This window comes from Bufo bufo, chromosome 1, assembly GCF_905171765.1.
Source record: "Bufo bufo chromosome 1, aBufBuf1.1, whole genome shotgun sequence".
Classification (NCBI taxonomy): domain Eukaryota; kingdom Metazoa; phylum Chordata; class Amphibia; order Anura; family Bufonidae; genus Bufo; species Bufo bufo.
In genome coordinates this window covers 324,501,059-324,525,437 of record NC_053389.1, presented here as the reverse complement: position 1 = coordinate 324,525,437, position 24,379 = coordinate 324,501,059, and the positions used below count along the sequence as shown (strand labels likewise).

The 24,379-nt window shown below is 42.9% G+C and overlaps 1 protein-coding gene across 1 annotated transcript in view; it reads right to left on the bottom strand.

Moving 5' to 3' along the window:
• The window catches only part of GABRA6 (gamma-aminobutyric acid type A receptor subunit alpha6), a 129,361-nt gene that overhangs the window by 86,956 nt on the left and 18,026 nt on the right, over positions 1-24,379 (bottom strand). The window contains exons 7-8 of the mRNA XM_040404793.1: positions 20,463-20,615; positions 18,330-18,583 (exon numbers count right to left, since the gene is read on the bottom strand). Of these exons, the coding sequence (XP_040260727.1) occupies positions 18,330-18,583; positions 20,463-20,615 (407 nt within the window). The remainder of the gene's footprint in view (positions 1-18,329; positions 18,584-20,462; positions 20,616-24,379) is intronic.

The following is a 24,379-nucleotide window of genomic DNA, read 5'->3' as shown; positions in this document are numbered from 1 at the left end:
GAATTTCTTAAATTTTATTCCCTGTCACCTATGCAGAGCAGGGGTTTATTCTCGTTCAAAATTGTAAAATGTCAACCCAAGAATGTAACAGAAAAATTTGTGAAATTTATTAACCTATCTACTTGGTAGAGCAGGGGTCTTGAAAAGAAAAAAATTGTTTAATGTCACCCGAAAATGTAAAATCAAAATTTTTGAAATTTATTAAGCTGTCAACTAGGTAGAGGAGGGGAATATTTCACCTTAAAATGTAACAAACAAATTAGTGAATTTTTTTAAACCTGTGTACTAGGTATAGCAGTGGTACGTCACACCCAAAAATTGGTGAATTTCACCCGAAAATGTAACAGACAAATGTGTGAATTTTTTTAACCTGTCTACTAATGTGGATAAACAGAACTGTAAAGAAAGCAATAAATGACAAAAAGAAAGCATATAAAACACTAAAACAGGAGGGTAGCACGGAAGCACTGAAAAACTATAAGGAAAAAAATAGAACATGTAAAAAACAAATAAAAGCGGCCAAACTAGAGACCAAGAGATTAATTGCCAAAGAGAGTAAAACTAACCCTAAAATGTTCTTCAATTATATAAATGTTAAAAAGTATAAATCTGAAGGTGTCGGCCCTTTAAAGAGTAATGAGGGTGGAGTCGCAAAGAGCGACGAGGAGAAAGCAAAGCTGTTAAATATTTTTTTCTCCAATGTATTCACTGAGGAAAATAAACTGTCAGATGAAATGCTGAATGTTGAAATAAATTCCCCATTAAAAGTGTCCTGTCTGACCCAGGAAGAAGTACAACAGTGACTTAAAAAGATTAAAATAGAAAAATCGCCAGGACCGGATGGCATACACCCCCGTATCCTAAGGGAATTAAGTAATGTCATAGCTAGACCCTTATTTCTGATATTTGCGGACTGTATACTGACAGCGAATGTCCCACAGGATTGGCGCATGGCAAATGTGGTGCCAATATTCAAAAAGGGTCCAAAAACAGAGCCTGGAAACTATAGGCCGGTAAGTTTAACATCGGTTGTGGGTAAACTGTTTGAAGGTTTTCTGAGAGATGTTATGTTAGAGCATCTTAACGGAAATAAGCAAATAACGCCATATCAGCATGGCTTCGGGAGGGATCGGTCATGTCAAACTAATTTAATCAGTTTCTATGAGGAGGTAAGTTCTAGACTTGACAGCGGCGAATCAATGGATGTCGTATATCTGGACTTCTCCAAAGCATTTGACACTGTACCTCATAAAAGGTTAGTATATAAAATGAGAACGCTCGGACTGGGAGAAAAAGTCTGTAAGTGGGTAAGTAACTGGCTCAATGATAGAAAACAGAGGGTGGTTATTAACGGTACATACTCAGATTGGGTCACTGTCACTAGTGGAGTACCTCAGGGGTCAGTATTGGGCCCTATTCTCTTCAATATATTTATTAATGATCTTGTAGAAGGCTTGCATAGTAAAATATCAATTTTCGCAGATGACACTAAACTGTGTAAAGTAATTAACACTGAAGAGGACAGTATACTACTACAGAGGGATCTGGATAGATTGCAGGCTTGGGCAGATAAGTGGCAGATGAGGTTTAACACTGACAAATGTAAAGTTATGCACATGGGAAGGAATAATGCAAGTCACCCGTACATACTAAATGGTAAAACACTCGGTAACACTGACATGGAAAAGGATCTAGGAATTTTAATAAACAGCAAACTAAGCTGCAAAAAACAGTGTCAGGCAGCTGCTGCCAAGGCCAATAAGATAATGGGTTGCATCAAAAGGGGCATAGATGCCCGTGATAAGAACATAGTCCTACCACTTTACAAATCATTAGTCAGACCACACATGGAGTACTGTGTACAGTTCTGGGCTCCAGTGAACAAGGCAGACATAGCAGAGCTGGAGAGGGTCCAGAGGAGGGCAATTAAAGTAATAACTGGAATGGGGCAACTACAGTACCCTGAAAGATTATCAAAATTAGGGTTATTCACGTTAGAAAAAAGAAGACTGAGGGGAGATCTAATTACTATGTATAAATATATCAAGGGTCAGTATAGAGATCTATCCCATCATCTATTTATCCCCAGGACTGTGACTGTGACGAGGGGACATCCTCTGCGTTTGGAGGAAAGAAGGTTTGTACACAAACATAGAAAAGGATTCTTTACAGTAAGAGCAGTGAGACTATGGAACTCTCTGCCTGAGGTGGTGGTGATGGTGAGTACAATAAAGGAATTCAAGAGGGGCCTGGATGTATTTCTGGAGTGTAATAATATTACAGGATATAGCTACTAGAAAGGGGTCGTTTATCCAGGGAGATATTCTGATTGCCTGATTGGAGTCGGGAAGGAATTTTTTATTCCCCTAAAGTGAGGAAAATTGGCTTCTACCTCACAGGTTTTTTTTGCCTTCCTCTGGATCAACTTGCAGGATGACAGGCCGAACTGGATGGACAAATGACTTTTTTCGGCCTTATGTACTATGTTACTATGTTACTAGGTATAGCAATGGTACATCACACCCAATAATTGGTGAATTTCACCCGAAAATGTAACAGACAGATGTGTGAATTTTTTAAACCTGTCTACTAGGTATAGCAGTGGTACATCACACCCAAAAATTGGTGAATTTCACCCGGAAATATAACAGACAAATTAGTGAATTTTTTTAACCTGTCAACAAGGTATAGCATTGGTTTCAAATTATTGAATAGAACCACAGTATCTAAAGGGTGTATCTCACATGTACTGATCCAGACTAGACCTGAAATTAAATTTTGTGCACAAAATGGCGTTTTTTTCAAATAACTGAATATAACCACAGTATCTAAAGTGTGTATCTCACAATGACATATGCAGCAAAGGCTGCAAAAAAAATTTTTTTGCCCAAAACAGGTTTTTGTTTAATAACTGAATATGACAGCAGTATATAACCCTTGAATTTCACACATGCTGAAGCTGCAAGGGCGATAAAATTATGTATTTTGCCCTAAAAGGGTGTTTTATTAATTGAAGAATATAACCACAGTATCTAAAGGGTGTATCTCACACATCCTGATCCAGACTAGGCCGGAATTTAAGTTTTTTGCACAAAATGGCTGTTTTGTAAATATCTGAATAGAACCACAGTATCTAAAGTGTGTATCTCACAATGACATATGCAGCAAAGGCTGCAAAATGTACTTTTTTGCCCATAATGGGTGTTTGTATATGACAGCATTATATAACAATTGAATTTCACACGTCCACATGCAGCTAGGGCTGTAAAATAGTATATTTTGCACAAAAAGGGTGTTTTTAAAAACCCAGCAAATTATGGCTGTATTTCTAGCTTAAATTGCACACTGACTAATCCAGATGTTGGATATTGCCAAAAAAAGCTGTGTTTTTTTACTAACAGAATATGAAAGCTGTATATAACGCTTGAATTTCCCACGTGCAGATGCATCAAGGGCTGTAAAATAGTGTATTTTGCCAAAAAAGGGTGTTTGTAAAAACCCAGAAAATTATGGCTGTATTTCTAGCTTAAATTGCACACTGACTAATCCTGCAAATGCAACAGATGTTGTATATTGCCAAAAAAGGGTGTTTTTTTAAAACCAGATAATTAGTGCAGTATTTCAAGGTTAGAGTTGAACGTCACAAAAGCTCAGATGCAGTGCTGGTGCACTGAGCTTGCATAAAATGGCTGCCGCCACCGCCCACCTAACTAACAGATGGATAAAAGTTATTTTTTTCTGTCACTGGGCTCGAGGCCGGGTAAAAAGATTGTGCACTGCACCCACACAACTAAATGTATGTAGAACGCTGAGTTATATTGGAGTTCTGATCACAGATTCAGTCCTATTCTCTCCCTGAAATCACCAGCAGCATCCAATCCCTACACTAGTAACAGCAGAGTGACGTGCAGCGCTACGTGACTCCAGCTTATATAGAGGCTGGGTCACATGCTGCACTGGCCAATCACAGCCATGCCATTAGTAGGCATGGCTGTGATGGCTTCTAAGGTCACACAGTTAAACACTTGTTGATTGGCTGCTCTGCAGCCTTTCAAAAAGCACCAAGAAATCGCCGAACACCGAACCCGAACTTTTACTGAAATGTTCGGGTTCGGGTCCAAAAATCTTAAAGTTTGGTACGAACCCGACCTTTACAGTTCGGGTTCACTCAACCCTACCCAAAAATTATACATTCACCCTACATAAAAGATAAAGTGATTATGTTGCTGGAGGTACATTAGGCAGTGCATAACAATTTTACTGCAGGTCATTGGAGTATAGGCCCCAAACATTAGGCATTCACCATACAGAAAAGAACAAGTGATTATGTGGCTCGAGGTATATTAGACGGTCAATGGATATCAATTTTACTGCAGGCCAGTGGACTAAAGGCCCCAAAAACTATTCATTCATTGATAATGTGGCTGAAGGTACATTAGGCGGTCACCGTCTAACAATTTTACTGTTGGCCAGTTAGATTACAGGCCCAAAAATTATGCATTTACTGTACATAAAAGATCAAGTGACGGTCAATGGATATCAGTTTTACTGCAGTCCAGTGGAGTACAGGCCCCAACATTTGGCATTCACCGGACAGAAAACATCAAGTGATTATGTGGCTGGATGTATACGGTCATTGGATAACAATTTTACTTCAGGCCAGTGGAGAGTACAGGCCCCAAAAATTATTCATACAATGTTCAGAAAAGAACAAGTGATTATGTGGCTGGAGGAATACTAGACGGTCATTGGATATCAATTTTACTAGAGGCCAGCAGCTACAGGCCCCATAAATATGGATTCACCATACATAAAAAGATAAATGATTATGTGGCTGGAGGTAAATTAGACGGTCAATGGATATCAATTTTACTGCAGGCCAGTGGACTACAGGTCCCAAAAATTATCATTCACCGGATAGAAAACATCAAGTGATTATGTGCTAGCAAGTATATTAGACGGTCATTGGATATCAATTTTACTGCAGGCCAGTAGACTACAGGGCCCAAAATTATGCAATCCCCGTACATAAAAGATCAAGTGATTATGTGGCTGGAGGTATATTAGACGGTCATGGATATCAATTGTACTGCAGGCCAGTACAAATAGATGTCAAATACATATGTAAAAAAGAACAAAAAATATAAAATTGGATTAAAAACATGGCTAACGAAATCCCCCCCTCTTGAAAATAAACCAAATGATAATAGTTGAAATTTGATAACACGTGGTCGTCACAGGTGTTGAATTCCTCCTAGGTCCCAAACATTAGGCATTCACCGGACAGAAAAGGCCTTTTATGCTGCTGTATTTACATAAGACAGGGACCATTATTTGCTCTGGGTGATGGCGGATATGTGTGGGCTGGCATGAGGAAATTCAATTAAGCGTGGTTGTCAAAGGTGTTGAATTCCTCTGAGATCCATGCCTCATAAATTTTTAGAAATGTGAGATAGACAACACTGTCTTGAGCTAGGTAAGTGCGCTTATCGGTCACGATGCTCCCTGCTGCGCTGAACGTGCTTTCGGACAGGACACTGGACGAGGGGCAAGCCAGAGCCAAATTGTGCCAGCTCTGGCCACAGGTCAAGCCTGCACACCAAATAGTCAAGAGGTTCCGCGCTTCTCAGGGCGTCCACATCGGCCGTTAATCCAATTTAGTCAGACACCTGTCGGTCTAGGCCTTCCCTGAGGCCTGATCCGGAGGGTAGGTGTCGATGGGTTGGCTGCAAGAATGATCTCATATCCGAAGTGATCAACACATCTTCAAACCGCCCTCTTCTTGCATGGGCTGTAGGATTGGTACTCGCAACTGTTTAACTGTGGGTGGAAATTCCTCTGCCAGTGCCCGCAACAGCAGAATGCAGCATCTCTTTAAGCAAGGCCTGGAAATGCTGCATTCTGACAGCACTCTGTGATGCTGGTAACATGTCCGCCATTTTGTGTTTGTACCAGGGGTCTAAGTACGTTGCCACCCAGTACTTGTCCTTGCCCTTTATGCTTTTTATACGGGGGTCCCTCTTCAAACACTGGAGCATAAAGGCTCCCATTTCCAGTAAATTGGAAGTGGTGGAGCGGCCTAGCTCCTGCTCATCGCCCAGGAGATTGTTGTCCTCTGTCTCATCCTCCCATCCATGGACAACACCAGGGATCCCAGAAAAGTTTAAAGCCTGCTCTTCTTGCTCCTCCTCCCCCAGGCACCATACTCCTCTGACTCTTCTTCAGAATCCTGCTGACTTGTCTCAGATGGAGTAGCCCCCTTGGGAATTCATTCAGCATTGCAACTTCCTCATCTTTCTGCTCCTGCCCCTCGACGGCTTGATCTATGACACAACGCAATGCACGCTCCATAAAGAAGGCATAAGGTACGATGTCACTGATGGCGCCCTGGCTGTGACTGACCAGTTTGTTGATCTCATCAAATGGCCGCAGAATTCTGCATGCGTCACGCATGAGCAGCTACTGGAACGGTTAGAAAAACAAGCTCCCCAGGACCTGTCCTGCTGCAGAGTTCGAACAGATAGTCGTTAATGGCACGTTTTGCTGGATCAGCTAATCAAGCATATACAAGGTGTAGTTCCAGCGCCTTGGGCAGTCACAAATCAGACGTCTGAAGGGCAAATGGTGTCGCCGCTGAACGTCAGCAAGGCGAACCATGGCCGTGTAAGATCTTCTAAAATGGCCAGAGATATTCCTTGCCTGCAGCAAGACGTCCTGGACCCCGGGGTATTTGGCAACGAATCACTGCACGACTAAGTTCAGTACGTGTGCCATTCATGGCCCGTGTATCATTTTGCCCTGTTTCAGCGAGCTCAGAAGATTGGCACCGTTGTCGCACACCACTTTACCAACTGTCAAATTGAGCGGGGTTAGCCACTGATCAGTATGTGACCGCAAAGCTGAAAGGGGTGCAGGACCGGTGTGGCTCTTGGCTTCTAGGTGCAACAGCCGCAGCACAGCATGGCAACGTCTCACCTGGCACATCGAATAGGTTCTTGGGAGCTTCGGGGGCGCAGCGGAAGAGGCAGTAGCAGTGGAAAAGGAGGAGTCAGCCGAGGAGGAGACGGAGGATGGAGTAGGAGGAGGAGAAGAGGCAGGCCTGCATGCAATCCGTGGCTGTAAGACAAAATCCACACAGGTGCCATGGGTTGCATGCTTGACAGCCGTCAGAAGGTTCACCCAGTGGGCAGTAAAGGTTATGTACCTTCCCTGCCCGTGTTTGCTAGACCACGTGTCTGTGGTCAGATATATCTTGTCACTGACACTGTGTGCTAGAGATGCATTCACTTGCCGCTGAACAGTCCACCAGTTTATATGTCAGTATGGCAAGAGGGTTATCTGGCATCATCACCTTTTTAATTTCGAACATTTGGGCCACTGAAGCCTGCCTTTTGCCAGATGAACGCGGCGACGGCACGGTAGAAGGGGGAGTGGAGGACAAATGGGGGAGAGAGGAGAAAAAGAAAGAGAAAAGGCAGGACGTGGAGCGTCGGGAGTGTGGCTTTATGGGTTCTGACGATGTTGCCCCCACTCGATGATGGGAGGCCAGGTGCGTTTTTAAGGTGGCCGTCCCTAGTTCAGTGTTGGGCTTACCGCGACTTATGCGTTAACAGCACAGGCCGCAGATGGCAACACTATAGTCAGCAACTGAGATGTTAAAAAAAGCCAACACTGCGGAGCCATGTGCCGGCATCCTGGGAGCACCAGATGTGACCGTGCATGGTGGATGGCTCGCTCCAGATACATTTGCAGTCTGCTTTTTGCCTCATGTGCACTAAAAGTTCTGCCTGCTTCTCCTTCTTCTTTTCCCTATCTGCTGCTCTGTCTCTCCCTCTGAACTCCCCTCCTCTTTCTCTTTTGTGGGCACCCACGTGATGTCCATCGACACGTCATCATCGTCACCTTCACCACCACTGACATTAGAGATCTCGGAGTAGGCAGCAACAGCAGGGTCCACCCTCCTTGGGCTGATTTGGGTAATGTCGTCAGACCGCTAGGTGGCGGCCGTTGCTACCTCCTCTTCCTGATCTGATGTCAAGAATAGCTGCGCAGGGAATGGATGGGAAAATAATTCCTCTGACTCGAGTCGAGGGGCTATGGTGGTGTTGGGGTCTTTGGGGGTGCACACAGCAGAGAGTGAGAAGGGTTCTGATACAATGCTCTGTCAGACAATCAGGGCCAATTTGCAACATTGTATCCAAATACCCTGGACTGCAACAGTTCAGCAACAGTTTCTCTTCCAGGAAAGCAGCTACAAGGGAGATATAATCTCCACATCGATAATACTGAGCCCCCACAGACTAAGGGCAGGATACGACCTAGGACTGTGACCGATCATTTTATTACCTAGAACACTATTTTCACTGCTGGATTTATATGCATGCTAAACAAACAAATTATTTGTTATACCACGGTTACACACGGATGGACTTTGGTTTTATTACTAGTGATTTTTTACACTACCAGGATTTTTGATAATCATTTCTCCTACTAGGACCCTCACGCTGCCTACACACTCTGAAAAGGCTTACCCGCATTTACAAAAGTGGCGACCCCTCTTGGGGGCCACCACACCAAGCACCTGCACTTTTGGCACAATTTACAATTTACAATTTTTTTCGGAATGCACCTGCACCTTGTGTATGATACCTAAATAATGCAGGATATTTGATTTGAAATGCTCTGTTAGACAATCAGGGCCAATTTGCAACATTGTATCCAAATCCCCTGGACTGCAACAGTTCAGCAACAGTTTCTCTTCCAAGAAAGCAGCTACGAGGGAGATATAATCTCCACATTGATAATACTGAGCCCCCACAGACTAAGGGCAGGATACGACTTAGGACTGTGACCGATCATTTTAGTACCTAGAACACTATTTTCACTGCTGGATTTATATGCATGCTAAACAAATTATTTGTTATACCACGGTTACACACGGATGGACTTTGGTTTTATTACTAGTGATTCTTTACACTGCCAGGATTTTTGATAATCATCTCTCCTACTAGGATCCTCACGCTGCCTACACACTCTGAAAAGGCTTACCCGCATTTACAAAAGTGGCGACCCTTCTAGGGGGCCACCACACTAAGCACTTGCACTTTTGGCACAATTTACAATCTACAATTTTTTCGGAACGCACCTGCACTTTGTGGAATCTGCCTAAGAACACCCCTAAGCCCGGCTCCAGCGCTGCGGCACGACAAGGGGAGGGCCGGAGCCGTCAGAGGGACGGCGCTCGGCGTCTTTACGCCGCATCACACATAAAAAAATAAAAATAAAAAAAAATAAAAATGTACATGTACCACGGACGGGTCCGGCGGACGGGTCCGGTGGTCCAGGGGACACGCCCGTCTGAGCCCGCCCGGGCCAGAAGGGACCAGAGAAACCAGAGCGGTCACCCTGGGTCGCATACCTCAGATCTGCGAATCAAGTACGACCCACAACAACTGCTGGCACTACAAAACAGGGGCACAGATATCCCTGGTGCTATTTTAACTAAAGCTTTTAAACTTAAGATTTTAAAAACACCTATTTTTAACCATTCGCCACAAACCATAGATAGCATAGACCTAAAATATCCAGAACAAAATAAACGGCCCCCGGAAAGAAAATCCCTCCACATTGACCTAAGATGTGCCTTAATAAATGCCAGATCGGCAGTTAAGAATAAATATGAAATTCGCGATCTATGCATAGATAAAAACTATGAATGTCTGTTCATTACGGAATCATGGTTTACAGAAAAGTCCAGGGTAGACATCGGGGAAATTCTCCCACCAGACTACAACATCATTATAAAGAATAGGCCTAACAAACAGGGGGGAGGGATAGCGATTGTACATAAAAACACAATAAAAATAACAGAAATTAACCTTCCCACGGAAAACCCATCATGGGAAACACTCATAGCACGTCTGACGTTAGAAAATAAATATACAATAATAACAGCGTTATGTTATAGAACCCCAGGACCCCGCACTCATTTCACAGACAACTTCATAGAATGGGCCACGGATCTCACAATAAAACATCATAGACTTCTTATTCTAGGGGACCTTAACCTTTGGTTCAACGACAAACAAGATACCTCAGCCCAAAAAGTCATCATACAGCTCGACTTAGCCCAGCTCACTTTAAGGGTTGACAAACCCACACATAAAGCGGGTCACCTGCTCGATCCGATTTTTGAAAAAAATCTAAAATTAACGGTAGAAGATCCCGAAGAATTGCTCTGGACTGACCATAGACTCATAGCCTTCGAACTCCACATCCCAATTAATACGAAGCAGCTAACTACAGGAGAAAAAAATTGGCGAAGAAATAACAACAACCTGACATATGACAAAATTCTACCTACCCTAGAAGAACACATCAGCAAAATTGACCTCAAACTGCCCTGTGAGAAACTCACATTACAATTTGACGACATCGTCAAAAAAACGGCGGACCAACATGCCCCGTTGAGATTGGTAAAGAAATCAGGGAAAAAAGCACCGTGGTATACGAGAGAACTAAAAATAGTGAAAATAGAATGCAACAGACTAGAGAGGGCATGGAGGAAAAATCCAATAGAAGAATCACAGCTAAAATATAAGACCCAACTGACGATTTATCACAAAGCAATCTTCAAGGCCAAACAAGACCATTTTGCTAGCGAGATCGAAAACGCTGCTCAAAAGCCTAAAAAGATCTTTCAGATCATTTTCGATCTAGCTAACCCTGATGGACTCAAAACCACCATCCCCGAATCCCAAGACCTCTGCAACGACATCTTGAAATTTTTTAAACAAAAAGTTGATGACATCCAAAACGACATCCTGCTAGCTCAACAGCCATGGAGAACAACGTGACAAACCCTACCCACACCTTCACTCTATGCCCATTAAAACTTGAGGACCTAACTAAAAGCATGAAAAACATGTCCAAAGCAACTTATCCCCTCTCCAATATCCAAACTAAATCTCTTATTGAATGCACGACCACCATTGCCCCGTTAATTCTAACAATTATAAATGACTCCTTTCTCAGTGGTAACGTCCCCGAGACTCTCAAGTTAGGAATCATAACCCCCCTCCTCAAGAAACCAGGAGCAGACATAAATATGATGGCCAACTTCAGACCGATTACCAACATCCACCTAATAGCTAAAATCATGGAGATAGCAGTGGCAAGCCAACTCCAGCTGCACGTAGAAAAGCATCGACTTCTAGATGAACATCAGTCGGGCTTCAGGCCAACACACAGCACGGAATCAGCCCTGGTCAGCCTTTGGGATGAAGCCCTAGGGGTCGCTGACGAGGGAGGGGGGACCTGGCTGGTTCTCATAGACATGTCGGCAGCCTTCGACACTATCAGCCATCCCATCCGCCTAAATAGATTAAAAGCTGACATTGGAGTAGATAACCACGGACTTGCCTGGTTTGACTCTTTTCTGAAAAACAGAACTCAGAGAGTCAAACTGGGCTTATTTTTCTCCCCAGTCGAGAAGGTGGAGTGGGGAGTCCCTCAGGGATCTCCCCTCTCGCCATTACTTTTTAACATTTATGTCCGACCTCTGCTCGCCATTCTGAAGGAGTATAACATCAGCTATGAGTCCTATGCGGACGATACACAGATCCTTTTGAGAGTATCGAAATCCGCTGATGACTATAAACTCACGCAAGAAGGACTAAATAAGGCCAGGAACTGGCTAGCACATAACCACCTCAAACTCAACCCGACCAAGACTGAGCTTGTTGCACTACATAAAACACCAGAGGCTGCTGCCCCGTCTATCTTTGGGGAAAACGTTGCCATCGCCACACAAGGAAAGAGTCTGGGGATAATTTTGGATCAAGAAATGAGCCTCCGTCCCCAGATTAAAGAAGTAATACGGAAAGCAAACTTCGCCCTATTCCTTCTAAAAAAAGCCCTACCGTTTCTCCCCAACACATGCAGACAGGTCGTGGTGGGAGCGCTAGTCAACTCTCACCTGGACTATGGCAATGCAATGTATGCGGGGCTACCAGCGAAAGATCTGAGAGCTCTGCAACTCTGTCAAAACAGAGCCATCCGGCTCATCAAGAAACTAGACTGGACAGACTCTGTTACAAAAGCACGCAGGGAACTCCACTGGCTCCCAGTGAAAGAGAGAGTGCAGTTTAAGCTGTGCTGCTTAACACATAAAGCTCTCTACAAAACAGGCCCCATTTATCTGCAAAAAAAGATAACACGTTACCATCCTCCTAGAGAACTGAGATCCACCTCAGCCTCCCTTTTGTCGGTGCCAAGAACCCACCTCAAGACAAGGGGGGACAGACGTTTCTCAGTATTAGCCCCCAAGATCTGGAACTCCCTCCCAGAACATATTAGAACTGTACCAGATTACCTGGAATTCAGGAAGCTGGTTAAGACCTGGCTATTTGTGTAGGATGACGTAGGGGCCCACCAATGCAGCCGTCCACAAGCGCTTCGATCGGATTAAGTTCCTCTAGAGCGCTATATAAGGACTTAGTAACATAACATAACATACAGAGCATGAGGAGGGTGCAGAAGCGGAAGGCTGAGTGAGCCACTTATCCAACTCTGGTGCGTCCTTTGAGGTAATCGCAGGCACCTTAGGCCTGCTTCCTACTTAGGCCTGGTGCAACTGCCCGACCCCTACCACCCCTGCCTCTCCCTCTGACTTTCATTTTTAAAATGACCCTGTGACAAAGTCCTTATAGAAAAGCAGTATTTGTGGAAGCAGGTATATAGAATCATTTAGTGAGTATTTGCTGGGGCAACAACAGGTATATCACACCAGTTGCAATTAGTTATTCCAATTGTGTTTGTCCCTCTGTATAGCTACGGTATCTCAGCATAACCGCACACAAATGTTGTACAATACAAATGCACTATATAGAAAGTATATTATAGTTATATCACACCCCTGCCTCAATCAGTATTTTTTTGGGGGCAACTGGTTTATTACACCACCAGTTCCAATTAGTTGTTCCAATAGCGTTTGTCCCTCTGTATAGCTGCGGTATCTTAGCAGAACAACACACAAATGCTGCACAATACAAATGCACTATATAGAATAGTTTATTACACCAGTTGCAATTCGTTTTTCCAATAGCGTTTGTCCCTCTGTATAGCTGCGGTATCTCAGCAGACCCGCACACAAATGCTGCACAATACAAATGCACTATATAGAAAGTATATTATAGGTATATCACACCCCTGCCTCAATCAGTTTTTTGGGGGGCAACTATTATATCACACCAGTTGCAATTAGTTGTTCCAATAGTGTTTGTCCCTCTGTATATCTGCAGTATCGCAGCAGAATTGCACACAACTGCTGCACAATACAAATGCACTATAATAATCTTTCTATGTTAGAAAGTATAAATATATTACACCCCTCAGTATGTCACACCTATCTATATCACACCTAAACAAGTCCTTAAAAGGACTTTTGTGGCCCTATTAGCTAGCGTTTGGTGTCTCTTACAGTCTGTCCCTGCTCCACACAGCAACCTCTCCCTACAATGGCAAAAGACTGAAAGTAAAATGACGACTAGATCGGGTTTATTTATAGGGTAGGGGGTGTGTCCATGTGCTGAAACGTCTCAATTTGTTGTCCTGTCCCACCTGATGGTTGTGTCATGGGTCAAAGTTTGGCACAATTCAAAAGAAAATGGCGCCGGCGGACATCGCCATGTGTTCGCATGTTCGTCGAACTGTCAATGAGCAAAGTTTGCGCGAAACGACCGCCCCGCGAACCGCAAGGCCATCTCTATTTAAGAGTAGCCACATAGGCAAACAGTTGCTTAAATACATCAAGGAGCAAACATCTGCTGGCTGTCACCCAACCCAACCAACTCCTCCTGGGCAAGGTAGTCAGTAGTGTTGAACAAAGTTTAGCAAAATTTGATTTGGCTGCTTCGCTAAATTTCACAAACAAATTAACTTTTTGTCAAAGCACTTTTTTTCTAAGTAGCGGAACAGCTCCTGTCATTGAACCCCTCAGATTCCGCGTTCATCACTGATCGCTGCAATTGAGAACAGTCGTGAGGGCGAAGTTAACGAATATGGAATATAGCAGTGCTAAGTTGAAATCGCAATTCGATTAATTCAAGTTATAATAATCGAATTGCGATTTCAACTTAGAGCTGTGTTTCTAATGGGTCTGCTTGCTAGAATTAACGAAGTTAACGAATATGGAATATAGCAGTGCTAAGTTGAAATCACAATTCGATTAATTCAAGTTATAATAATCGAATTGCAATTTCAACTTAGAGCTGTGTTTCTAATGGGTCTGCTTGCTAGAATTAACAGAGTTAACGAATATGGAATATAGCAGTGCTAAGTTGAAATCGCAATTCGATTAATTCAAGTTATAATAATCGAATTGCGTTTTCAACTTAATTCTCACATCTGACAGTACATTCTAGTATGGAGGCATTCCCATGGTGATGGGGACGCTCCATGAGCACGGAAGTCGGCAGAAGCGGCAACGGGCACTGACTGGAGCAGCCAGGAAGCCAGGATTCCTCAGGACAGGTAAGAACTACTTTTGGGAAGTGGGAAAGAAAAAAATATAACAATACATTTAAAAAAAAAAAAAAGAATATTCGAAATAGCGAATTTATGGTGCTATATTCGAAATATTTGCGAATTAGCGAAGTGCCGATATTCGCAAAAAAAAATTGATATTCGAATATTCACGATCAACATTACTACTAATGTCCAGGAGACTGTCCTCACAATTCAGCCATTCTTACTAGGCAGGGAATGTTCTCCTGGATTTGTAATAACAGAACAGTCTGCCGCTATATTCCAGAAGCGAATTTGTCATGCAACAGACTGCTTCAGCAGGGAGCATGTGTTGTTTCAAGATCAGGCAGTGGCAGCCTGTTGGGTGCTGGAGCCCTTCATAGAGGCCACAAAGTTTGCCAGCAGGGACAACTGTGGCAAGAACGATCACATCCTCTCATATTTATCTTAGAACAGACACTAACGCTCGTGCAGCAGGGGACGACAGGAGAAGTACAGCTAAGGCATCTTGCTGTCTACCCTGTAGCTGTTGGGGACCCACAAGGAGAAACTCCCATAAAGGAGGATAATAGTAAGCTATATGCTAATTTTCTAACACACAGACAGCCGTATCATTGACATTAAGCAGTCTGATGACTGGATAGTCATGCTTTTAGACCAACACTCTCAAATCAAATTAGAGAATGCTTTCATCCCTCCAAAAGGGTGCCAAATTTGGTGAAGATTGGTCCAGTCCTTTGGTCTCGCACAAAGAACAGACAGACAGAAACTAATTTTTAGATATATAAGAGACTAGCACGATGACTTGGTTTTGCACGGGTATATTTTCACTATTTCATTAAATGTTTTTGTGTTAAGTTTAATGATATCCACAGTGTCCCCATAACAGTGACCTCTACAGCACCCCGCCCCCTTAATAGTTATCTCCATGGCAAGCCACCTCCTTAACTTTAACCTCTACAGCAGCCCCCCCACCTTTAACAGTAACCTCCACAGTGCCCCACCCCGTTAACTGTGAACTTCACAGCCCCAACCCCCATAACAGTGTTCTCCACAGCAGCTCATACCTTTAACACTGACCCTCCATTGCATTGCACCATAACATTGACCTCAACAGCAGCTCACCCCCTTAAGTTTGACCCTCACAGCAGCCTTCCCACTTAACAGTAACCTCCACAGAGGCCCACCGCCTTAACAATGACATCCACAACATATCATCGCCAACAGTGACCTCCAAAGTACGCCACCCCCTTAACAGTGACCATAACAGCAGCTTTCCCCTTTAACAGTGACCTCAACAGAACCCCTCCCCCTTAACTGTGACCTCCACAGTTTCTTTCCCCCTTTAAAATGACCCACATAGTGTCCCGCCCCTTTCAAAAGAGTGGACCCTTTCAAAAAGTGACCTCTACAGCACCTTGCCTCCTTAACATTGACCTTCACTGTACCTGGCCACCTTAACTGTGACCTCCACAGTGCTTGCTCCCTTAACAGTGACCTCTACAGCACCCACTTCCTTAATATTCATCTCCACAGTGGACTGCACCTCCGCAGTGGACTGCACCCTTTACAGTGACCCTCCACAGCGATCTATCACTTAACAGTGACCGCCACAGGGCCCCACCCCCTTAACATTGGCCTCTACAGCAGCCCACCCCCTTAACAGTGACACAGCAGCGGCCCACCCCCCTTAACAGTGACCTCCACAGCATTTTTCCCCCTTAACAGTGACCCCCCCACACACTGCCCTGCAAAGCAGCCCACCTCCTTTAGTCTACTTTCACCCTAGCGTTAATATTTTCCTGTACTGAGATCCATCATAGGGTCTCAATACCGGGAAAAAAAAAATGCTTCTGTTTTGTCCCCATTCATTTTCAATGGAGACAAAACATAACTGGACAGAAAGGAATGCTTCAAAATACATTCCATTCCATTTGGTTGCATTCTCATACAGGAGAGAAAACCGCAGTTTGCTTTCCGTCATGGGATGCGGAGCAAGACGGATCTGTAATGACCCACAATGCAAGTCAATGGGGACGGATCAATTTTCTCTGACACAATTTGACATGATAGAAAACTGATTCATCCCCCATTGACTTTCAATGGAGTTCATGACGGATCCGTCTTGACTATATTACAGATAAAACAACCTGATCTATTCATAACAGGTGCAGATGGTTGTATTATCAGTAACGGAAGCATTATTGCTGAACCCTGCCGGATCCAGCAAAAGCGCTAGTGTGAAAGTTGCCTAACATTGACCTGTACAGGGCCCCTTCCATTTAAGAGTGTCCCCTCCACTGCAACACACACCCTTAATATAAGACCTCCACAGCACCCTGTCTCCTTAATATTAGACTTCCACTGCACCCTGCCACCTAACAGTGAAGAAAAATGGTTGTTATGGAAACCTGGTGTAACTGTATATGTCAAGACTGAAGATCCTGCGAGTTTCTATTGGATAATAAGGGTCATGTGACTGTGTGAAAGACAGAATTTGAGCGAAACTGTGAGCCCCTATTGGCTAATAAATTTTTGGGGGAAATTACTCAGGATCGATATGTCTTACAGAGCTGGAAATCTGATGTACCTATGTGCCAAATTTGGTGCAGATTTGTCTAGTGGTTTGGCCGTGCATAAAGAACAGACAGACAGAAATTCATTTTTATATATATAATATATATATATATACAGTATATGTGAAACTCGAAAAATTGGAATATCATGCAAAGTTTATTTATTTCAGTAATGCATCTTAAAAGGTGAAATTAACATATGAGATAGACTCATTACATGCAAAGAGAAATATTTCAAGCCTTTATTTGTTATAATTTGGATGATTATGGCTTACAGTTTATGAAACCCCAATGTCACAATCTCAGGTACCCTTTGCTCAGGGGGCATGGATTAATTAGCTGACTATAGTGTGATACCTTGAGCCTAGAATATTGAACCTTTTCACAAAATTCTAATTTTAATCTGCATTAATACAATTCCTTTTAATTTGCATTACTGAAATAAATGGACTTTTGCACGATATTCAAATTTTTTGAGTTTCACCTGTGTATATATATATATATATATATATATATATATATTTATATGTTCAAATCACCCCCCTTATTCCAAAATAGCAATACTTAACCAATAAAAAAGAATCAACATCATGGGCATTGCAAAAATATAACAATATTAATTACATACGGCAAATGGTGTAATGGAAAAAAACTGTCAATTTGCCATTTTTGGTCACTTCAACTCCCCTATTTTTTTTTTTTATGATCTAAAAGTCACACACACTTCAAAAAGGTATCACTGTAAAGTAAAGATTGCCCTGTAAAACATGAGCCCTCACACAGCTCAATACTCATAACTACAAAAAAGTTATAAGGGTCAGAATATGGTTTCAGTGTTAAAACACAAGAAAAAATATACAAGTGTACTTTCGTTATAATCACACTAACCTAGAGAATGAAAGTAACAGCTCAATTTTACCCCATAGTGAATGCCATAAAAAAAAAAAATTCCAAAAGCTATGAAAAATGAAAGGTGTAATCTGATTGGTTGCTATGGGCAACTAAGCTAGTTCTACTTTAAACCAGTTTGATTAATCTCCCCTATAGTTTGATAGAAACCTATGGATTTTACGGAAACTTAACCATAACATATTTGAAAAAATGTCCCTGTTTTGTAACACCCATGGTTATTTACAACAGCAAATCTGATGGTTGAGTCATGAGACCACCTCCCATGGCAGTAGTGCAGTATTAAAAACTCTTAATGGAACTGGATGCAAAACCTACCGTGACAATTTCTCCTTCGGCTGATGCGGTTATAGCCACAGTTGATAGTGCAGATTCTTTAGCTGCTTTTGCCATTGCCTGTTGTGTCTGACGATTGGTAAAATAATTTACTGCAGCAAACTCAATAAGGGCAGAAAAGACAAATGCGAAGCAGACAGCTATGAACCAATCCATAGCAGTTGCATAGGACACTTTAGGAAAGGAATGTCTTGCGCTGATTCCTAAAGTGGTCATTGTTAGAACTGTTGTAATTCCTTCAAAACAACATTAAGAAAAAAATTACAGAATCAGAATTGACGTTATAATTGAAAAAAAGGAAATAATTTGTATTATCGAGAGATTGCTGTAAGGGGGAAATGTTTTCAAACTGATAATTATTGGTTACATTTGTGGCCCATGTCCGTCGCTGCCCCACTATTTCAATTAAGAACATTATTCATTGAACTACTACTAGTCCTATTTTTGCCTTGACCACCACTCTTCTCTCTTTCCTCTGTCTGCAGATATACAGCTGCTTCTAATTGTTGGACTGCCTTCTCATTTCTTGTTTGAGGTTAGGTTTCTAGTTTAGCAGTTTACTAGTGAAGGTGTGCTATTCTGATTATCTGCCCATGTACTAAACTTCTGACTGTTACGTAAATAAACTCTTTGGTTTATTCTCTAGTGCACTTACTGTCTACTGTACTCACCCTTTTCTGACTGCCTTGACCTTGTATTTTTTAAATGGATCTGCCTGTTTACCGACTATGAGTATTGCTTGACCCCTTGGTGCTTTGCACCAGGTCTATGAACCCCATGGGTCAGCTGGCAACTACACCGCAACTATTCCAAGTGGTAGTGGTCTAGTGGTTCCCCTGCAGTGAAGGCCAGATCCCTGTATATGGATCCAAGGTTGTAAACCAGGGGATTTCCAGAATAATACCCTTAAGACTAGCCCAAAGCCAAACTTGTTAGTAGGTACAGTTGGTCCACACTGACTGCCTGTTATATCCTCATTATGTCAGTATGTGTAAAATTAGAATGACAGTATGACATGTATTGTTTGGTTCAAGTGATGGTTTCACTGAAAAAGTTAGCAAGACTGCAAAAGTTTAAACAGCAACAAAACAACAAAGTTAAAGAGAACAGGAGGTAGAATACATGGAATGACTTCAAAATTTTATCCAGAGTTTTTTTTTTTTTTACGAAAATAAAAGAATACATAAAATTGTCACATATGGAAGGTCGCTAATATGTGTTAAAATTGTGATGGAGCTTTCTCTTATTGTATTGCAAGCCTGAAAGGGTATATGAAGACATTGTTTTTCTTTAAAAAAAAAAAAATGCAGCACTGCCATTAGGGCATAGTTACATATTTCAAAGTAGAGAGATACTGGCTACTGAGGCAACTGGCCATGGCAGTCATATGTTACACTGTTAAAAAAATACCAATCACATGATGCCAGTGGAATCCATTAGGCTCCAATATTTTAATATAACTTCTCTCAAAATGCTTTAAATACTTACTATAAAGTACCGTAATAAGCATTTGAGAGATAATACACAGTCCTGATCAGTAACATTTGCTTTGCTATTGAATAGTGGGAATTTGTGCATGACCACCCTTTACAGACAGCAAAAAAGATGTTAGAATGAACATTAAGAAAGGGGGGACTACCCTCTCCAGACTAGCTAAATTATGAGGAAACAAAGAGGTGTGCATGAACGTTAGGAATAAATCATGGAGAAGTACCAGACCCTTCTGTCCTAGGTAGAATATTCAGGCACCATAAGTAGATGTTGTCATGCTAAAATGCAAGAGATATAAGAAAACTACTATTTACTATAGTGGTTTGATATATCCCTACACATACAGCATCTACATCTGACAGCAGCAAAGGGATGGATAGGTTGTTTAAGATTAGAAAATCATGGCTGCAATCCTCTAGAAATAATTCATTTTCTTGTTCATATACTGGCCTTGGTTTTGCAACTTAGCGCCTTTCTGTTAAATATCTATCTGCAAAGAGTATTCATGTTGCTGGAAGAAGAAAGCTTTTTCTAACAATCTCAAACAACCTGTTTACTAGTTTAATGCTTCTATTATACTAACAACATCTCAACATAGATACATAACTAGTCTAAGATCCGTACCAGCAACAGTCCTCGCTGGAACCGATTCTTTGTTGATCCAAAAGACAACTTGAGACAAGACAACAGTCATGCTACATGGGATGTATGTATGAATGATATAATAACCTATTTTCCTTCGTAGATAGAAGAGCACTACTTGTTGAGAATATTCACCTAAAACAGATAAGCAGTGACAAATGAGTGGTGAAATGGAGATTATGGAAATACCATTGAACACAAGTCATACCAAAAACTGTTCTAGCTGGCACAGATTCTTTGTTGATCCAAAAAGAAACCTGGGAAAGAACGACGGTCATTATGCAAGGGATATAGGTTTGTATCACAAAATAGCCCATTTTTCTTTGGAGATGGAAATGTACCGTCATTACAATATATTCACCTGTTGATGAGAAATAATACATAGCCACAAGGATTTTAATAATCTCAAACAGAAAGCTTTAATTACTAACAAATTATGTTATTAAAAATAAACCTGAATCAACTTCCACTTGGTCCTCATGCAAAGGTGCAAGTAGTTTGTGGTAAGTCATATAGTGCTCCATGCTTCTGTTCTACCGTGCTTCTGCAATACAGCTCGTTTAACTTAGTTGTTAAACAAATTTTACTAGGAATTTAGTTATTTTGTTGTTAAAGGGGTTATCCAATCCTATAAAAAGCCACCTAATATGCTGGGCCCCCCCCACTGAATATACTTAACTGGGTTCCTGCTCCCCGCGCCGCCCCTGTTCCCTGCACCGCTGCTGCTGCTTCTCCCCGTGCGTGGATGAAAACATCCGGGGTTGGGGGGAGCAGCCAATGGCAGGTGGGGTCAGGGACGAGCCTCCCTAGCATCGCGAGTGACGGTAGGGAGGCTCGTCCCCCTCCCTTCCTGCCATTGACTGGTCCCTCCTTCCCCGACTCCGGATGTTTTTATATACTCATGGGGAGAAGCAGCAGCGGTGGTGGGTGGACCAGGAGCGGCACAGGTAGCGAGTACCTAGTTAAGTATATTTAATGTGAGGGGCCCTACATATGGGGGGTTGATTTTAGAGAATTGGCTAACCCCTTTAAATTATACATTTATTTTCATTTTTTGAAGAGAGGAAATGCTTTTCAATATTGTCATTTTTAGGTTTGTAAAAGTCACACGGCAGCTATTTATTGCAGCCCAAATCCACTGGGATATTGCAAATGTATTTTCAATTTGGTATTATAGCTTGCTGCCTATTCACATAAGGCTACTTTCACACTTGTGAGTTCCGTTTGAAGGCTCTCACAAGCAGCTCCGAACGGATCCGTACAGCCCCAATGCATTCTGAGTGGATGCGGATCCACTCAGAATGCATCAGTTTGGCTCCGTTCTGCCTCCATTCCGCTAAGCAGGCGGACACCCGAACGAAGCTTGCAGCGAAAACGGATCCGTCCAGACTTACAATGCAAGTCAAAATGACCGACCCCCCATCATTGGTGGCAGCGGAGAGTTCTGATCGGAGTCCCAGTTTAATCACTGGGACTCCGATCGGTAACCATGGCAACCAGGACGCTACTGCATTCCTGGCTGCCATGGTTACTTAGCAATTTTAGAAGCATTATACTTACCTGCGATGTCTGTGACCTGCCGGGCGCTCCTCCTACTGGTAAGGGAAAGGTCTGTCTGGCGCGATGCGGCGGGGCCCCCCCTCCCTCCCTGTTTTTAACTCATTGGTGGCCAGTGCGGCCGGCCCCCCCTCCTTTCCCCCACTGTTTTTAACTCATTGGTGGCCAGTGCGGCCGGCCCCCCCTCCTTTCCCCCCCTGTTTTTAACTCATTGGTGGCCAGTGCGGCCGACCCCCCTCCCTCCCCCCCTCCCTCCCCCACTTGTTTTTAACTCATTGGTGGCCAGTGCGGCCGGCCCCCCCTCCCCCCCCCTAATTAAAATGACCGACCCCCCCATCATTGGTGGCAGCGGAGAGTTCCGCACTGGCCACCAATGAGTTAAAAACAAGGGGGGGAGGGAGGGGGGACCGGCCGCACTGGCCACCAATGAGTTAAAAACAGGGGGGGGAGGGAGGGGGGCCAGCCGCACTGGCCACCAATGAGTTAAAAACAGGGGGGGAGGGGGGGGGCCGGCCGCACTGGCCACCAATGAGTTAAATATAGGGGAGGGAGGGGGGGGGCCGGCCGCACTGGCCACCAATGAGTTAAAAACAGGGGGAGAGGGGGGATGCCGGCCGCACTGGCCACCAATGTGTTAAATATAGGGGAGGGAAGGAGGGGGGGCCGGCCGCACTGGTCACCAATGAGTTAAATACAGGGGGGGTCTGCCCCCTGCTACCTGGCAGCACCTGCCAGGCAGCAGGGGGCAGTCATGTACACAGTTCTTTTAGTATATTCTAACTTGAAGCGTCCCCATCACCATGGGAACGCCTCTGTGTTAGAATATACTGTCGGATCTGAGTTTTTACGAAGTGAAAAATCAGATCTGAAAAAAACAGTTATGCAGACGGATCCGTTCTGAACGGATGCAAGCGTTTGCATTGTAGGAGCGGATCCGTCTGTACAGACACCAGACGGATCCGCTCCTAACGCAAGTGTGAAAGTAGCCTAAAACTGTTGTGTAGACATAAAGCAGAAGCAACACATGCAATAGGCATTTTATGGAAGACAGGCAAAAATCTGTATAAAGACATGAAGACATCATAGAATATTCAGATACCATATAATATATTTAAACGTATGGAAATGTACATATATTTAGTAAGCATACGTTTGGCAGTATTAAATGGGTTGTCAAGGATAAAGGATAGTATAGCTGTACAAGGTTAAATAAAAGGCACTCACCATTTCACAGTCCAGATTCCCCATTTCAGTGTTATGACATCTCTCCATGCTGCTTCTAAGAGCTGCCAGACCGAAATGATGACATGTACATGAATGGTGGGAATGGAAGCCACAGCAGGAACTCTGGAAAAGGGGAGTGCCTTTCTTGTGTTTGGAACCTTGTTCATTTGGCCTATAAATAATGTTGGTTCTAGACAACTCATTTAATATTTTGCACCCATAGCAATGTTGCATTTTTTTTATTGAAAGATGACAACCTAAGATTTGTTAATGCATAATTTTCTGCTAGAAAAAAGTTGTGGCCAAAAGTTTTGAGATTAACACAAATTTTTATTTAAAAAGTTTGATGCTTCACTGTTTTTAGATCTTTGTCAGATGTTTTTATGGTATATAGAAAAAAAATATAGGCATTTTATGTTTTAAAACTTAGATCCGAGCTCGGCTTTTGTTCCAATGTACCAATCAGAACTGAAGCCGAGTTCGGATCCAAGTTTTAAAATGGTTTTCCAGTTTAAAAATCAAATACCGAAGTTATTCACAGAAGTCTCATGAGACTTCGAGAATAACTGACTTCACCTCATCGGAGGATGGATCTCCATACATCATTAATCCGAAGTTTTGAGTGAAGCACCTTCGGATCTAGGATCCGAAGCTAGCTTCACTCATGCCTAAAAATAAATATATTCCAGTCCTCTGCAGAAATTCTTTGCACCTCCTGCAGAATGTCAGTTTGTTTTTGATGTTTTTTCTTGGAGAAAAGTAGCTTTTTTGCTGCCCTTCTTGAAACCAGACCATCCTCTAAAAGCCTTTGCCTCACTATGAGTATAAATACACTCACACCTGCCTGGCTGAACAAGTTCTGCACTGGTGGTGACCTGATTCTGTAGCTGAATTCCCTGTAGGAGACTGTCCTGGCACTTGCTGGACTTTCTTGGGTGCACTGAAGCATTCTTCACAGAAAGTAAACCTCTCTACTTGAAGTTCTTGATGATCCATCATACAGTCCTGATCAAAAGTTTAAGACCACTTGAAAAATGGCAAAAAATCCTATTTAGCATGGCTGGATCTTAACAAGGTTCCAAGTAGAGCTTCAACATGCAGCAAGAAGAAATGGGAGT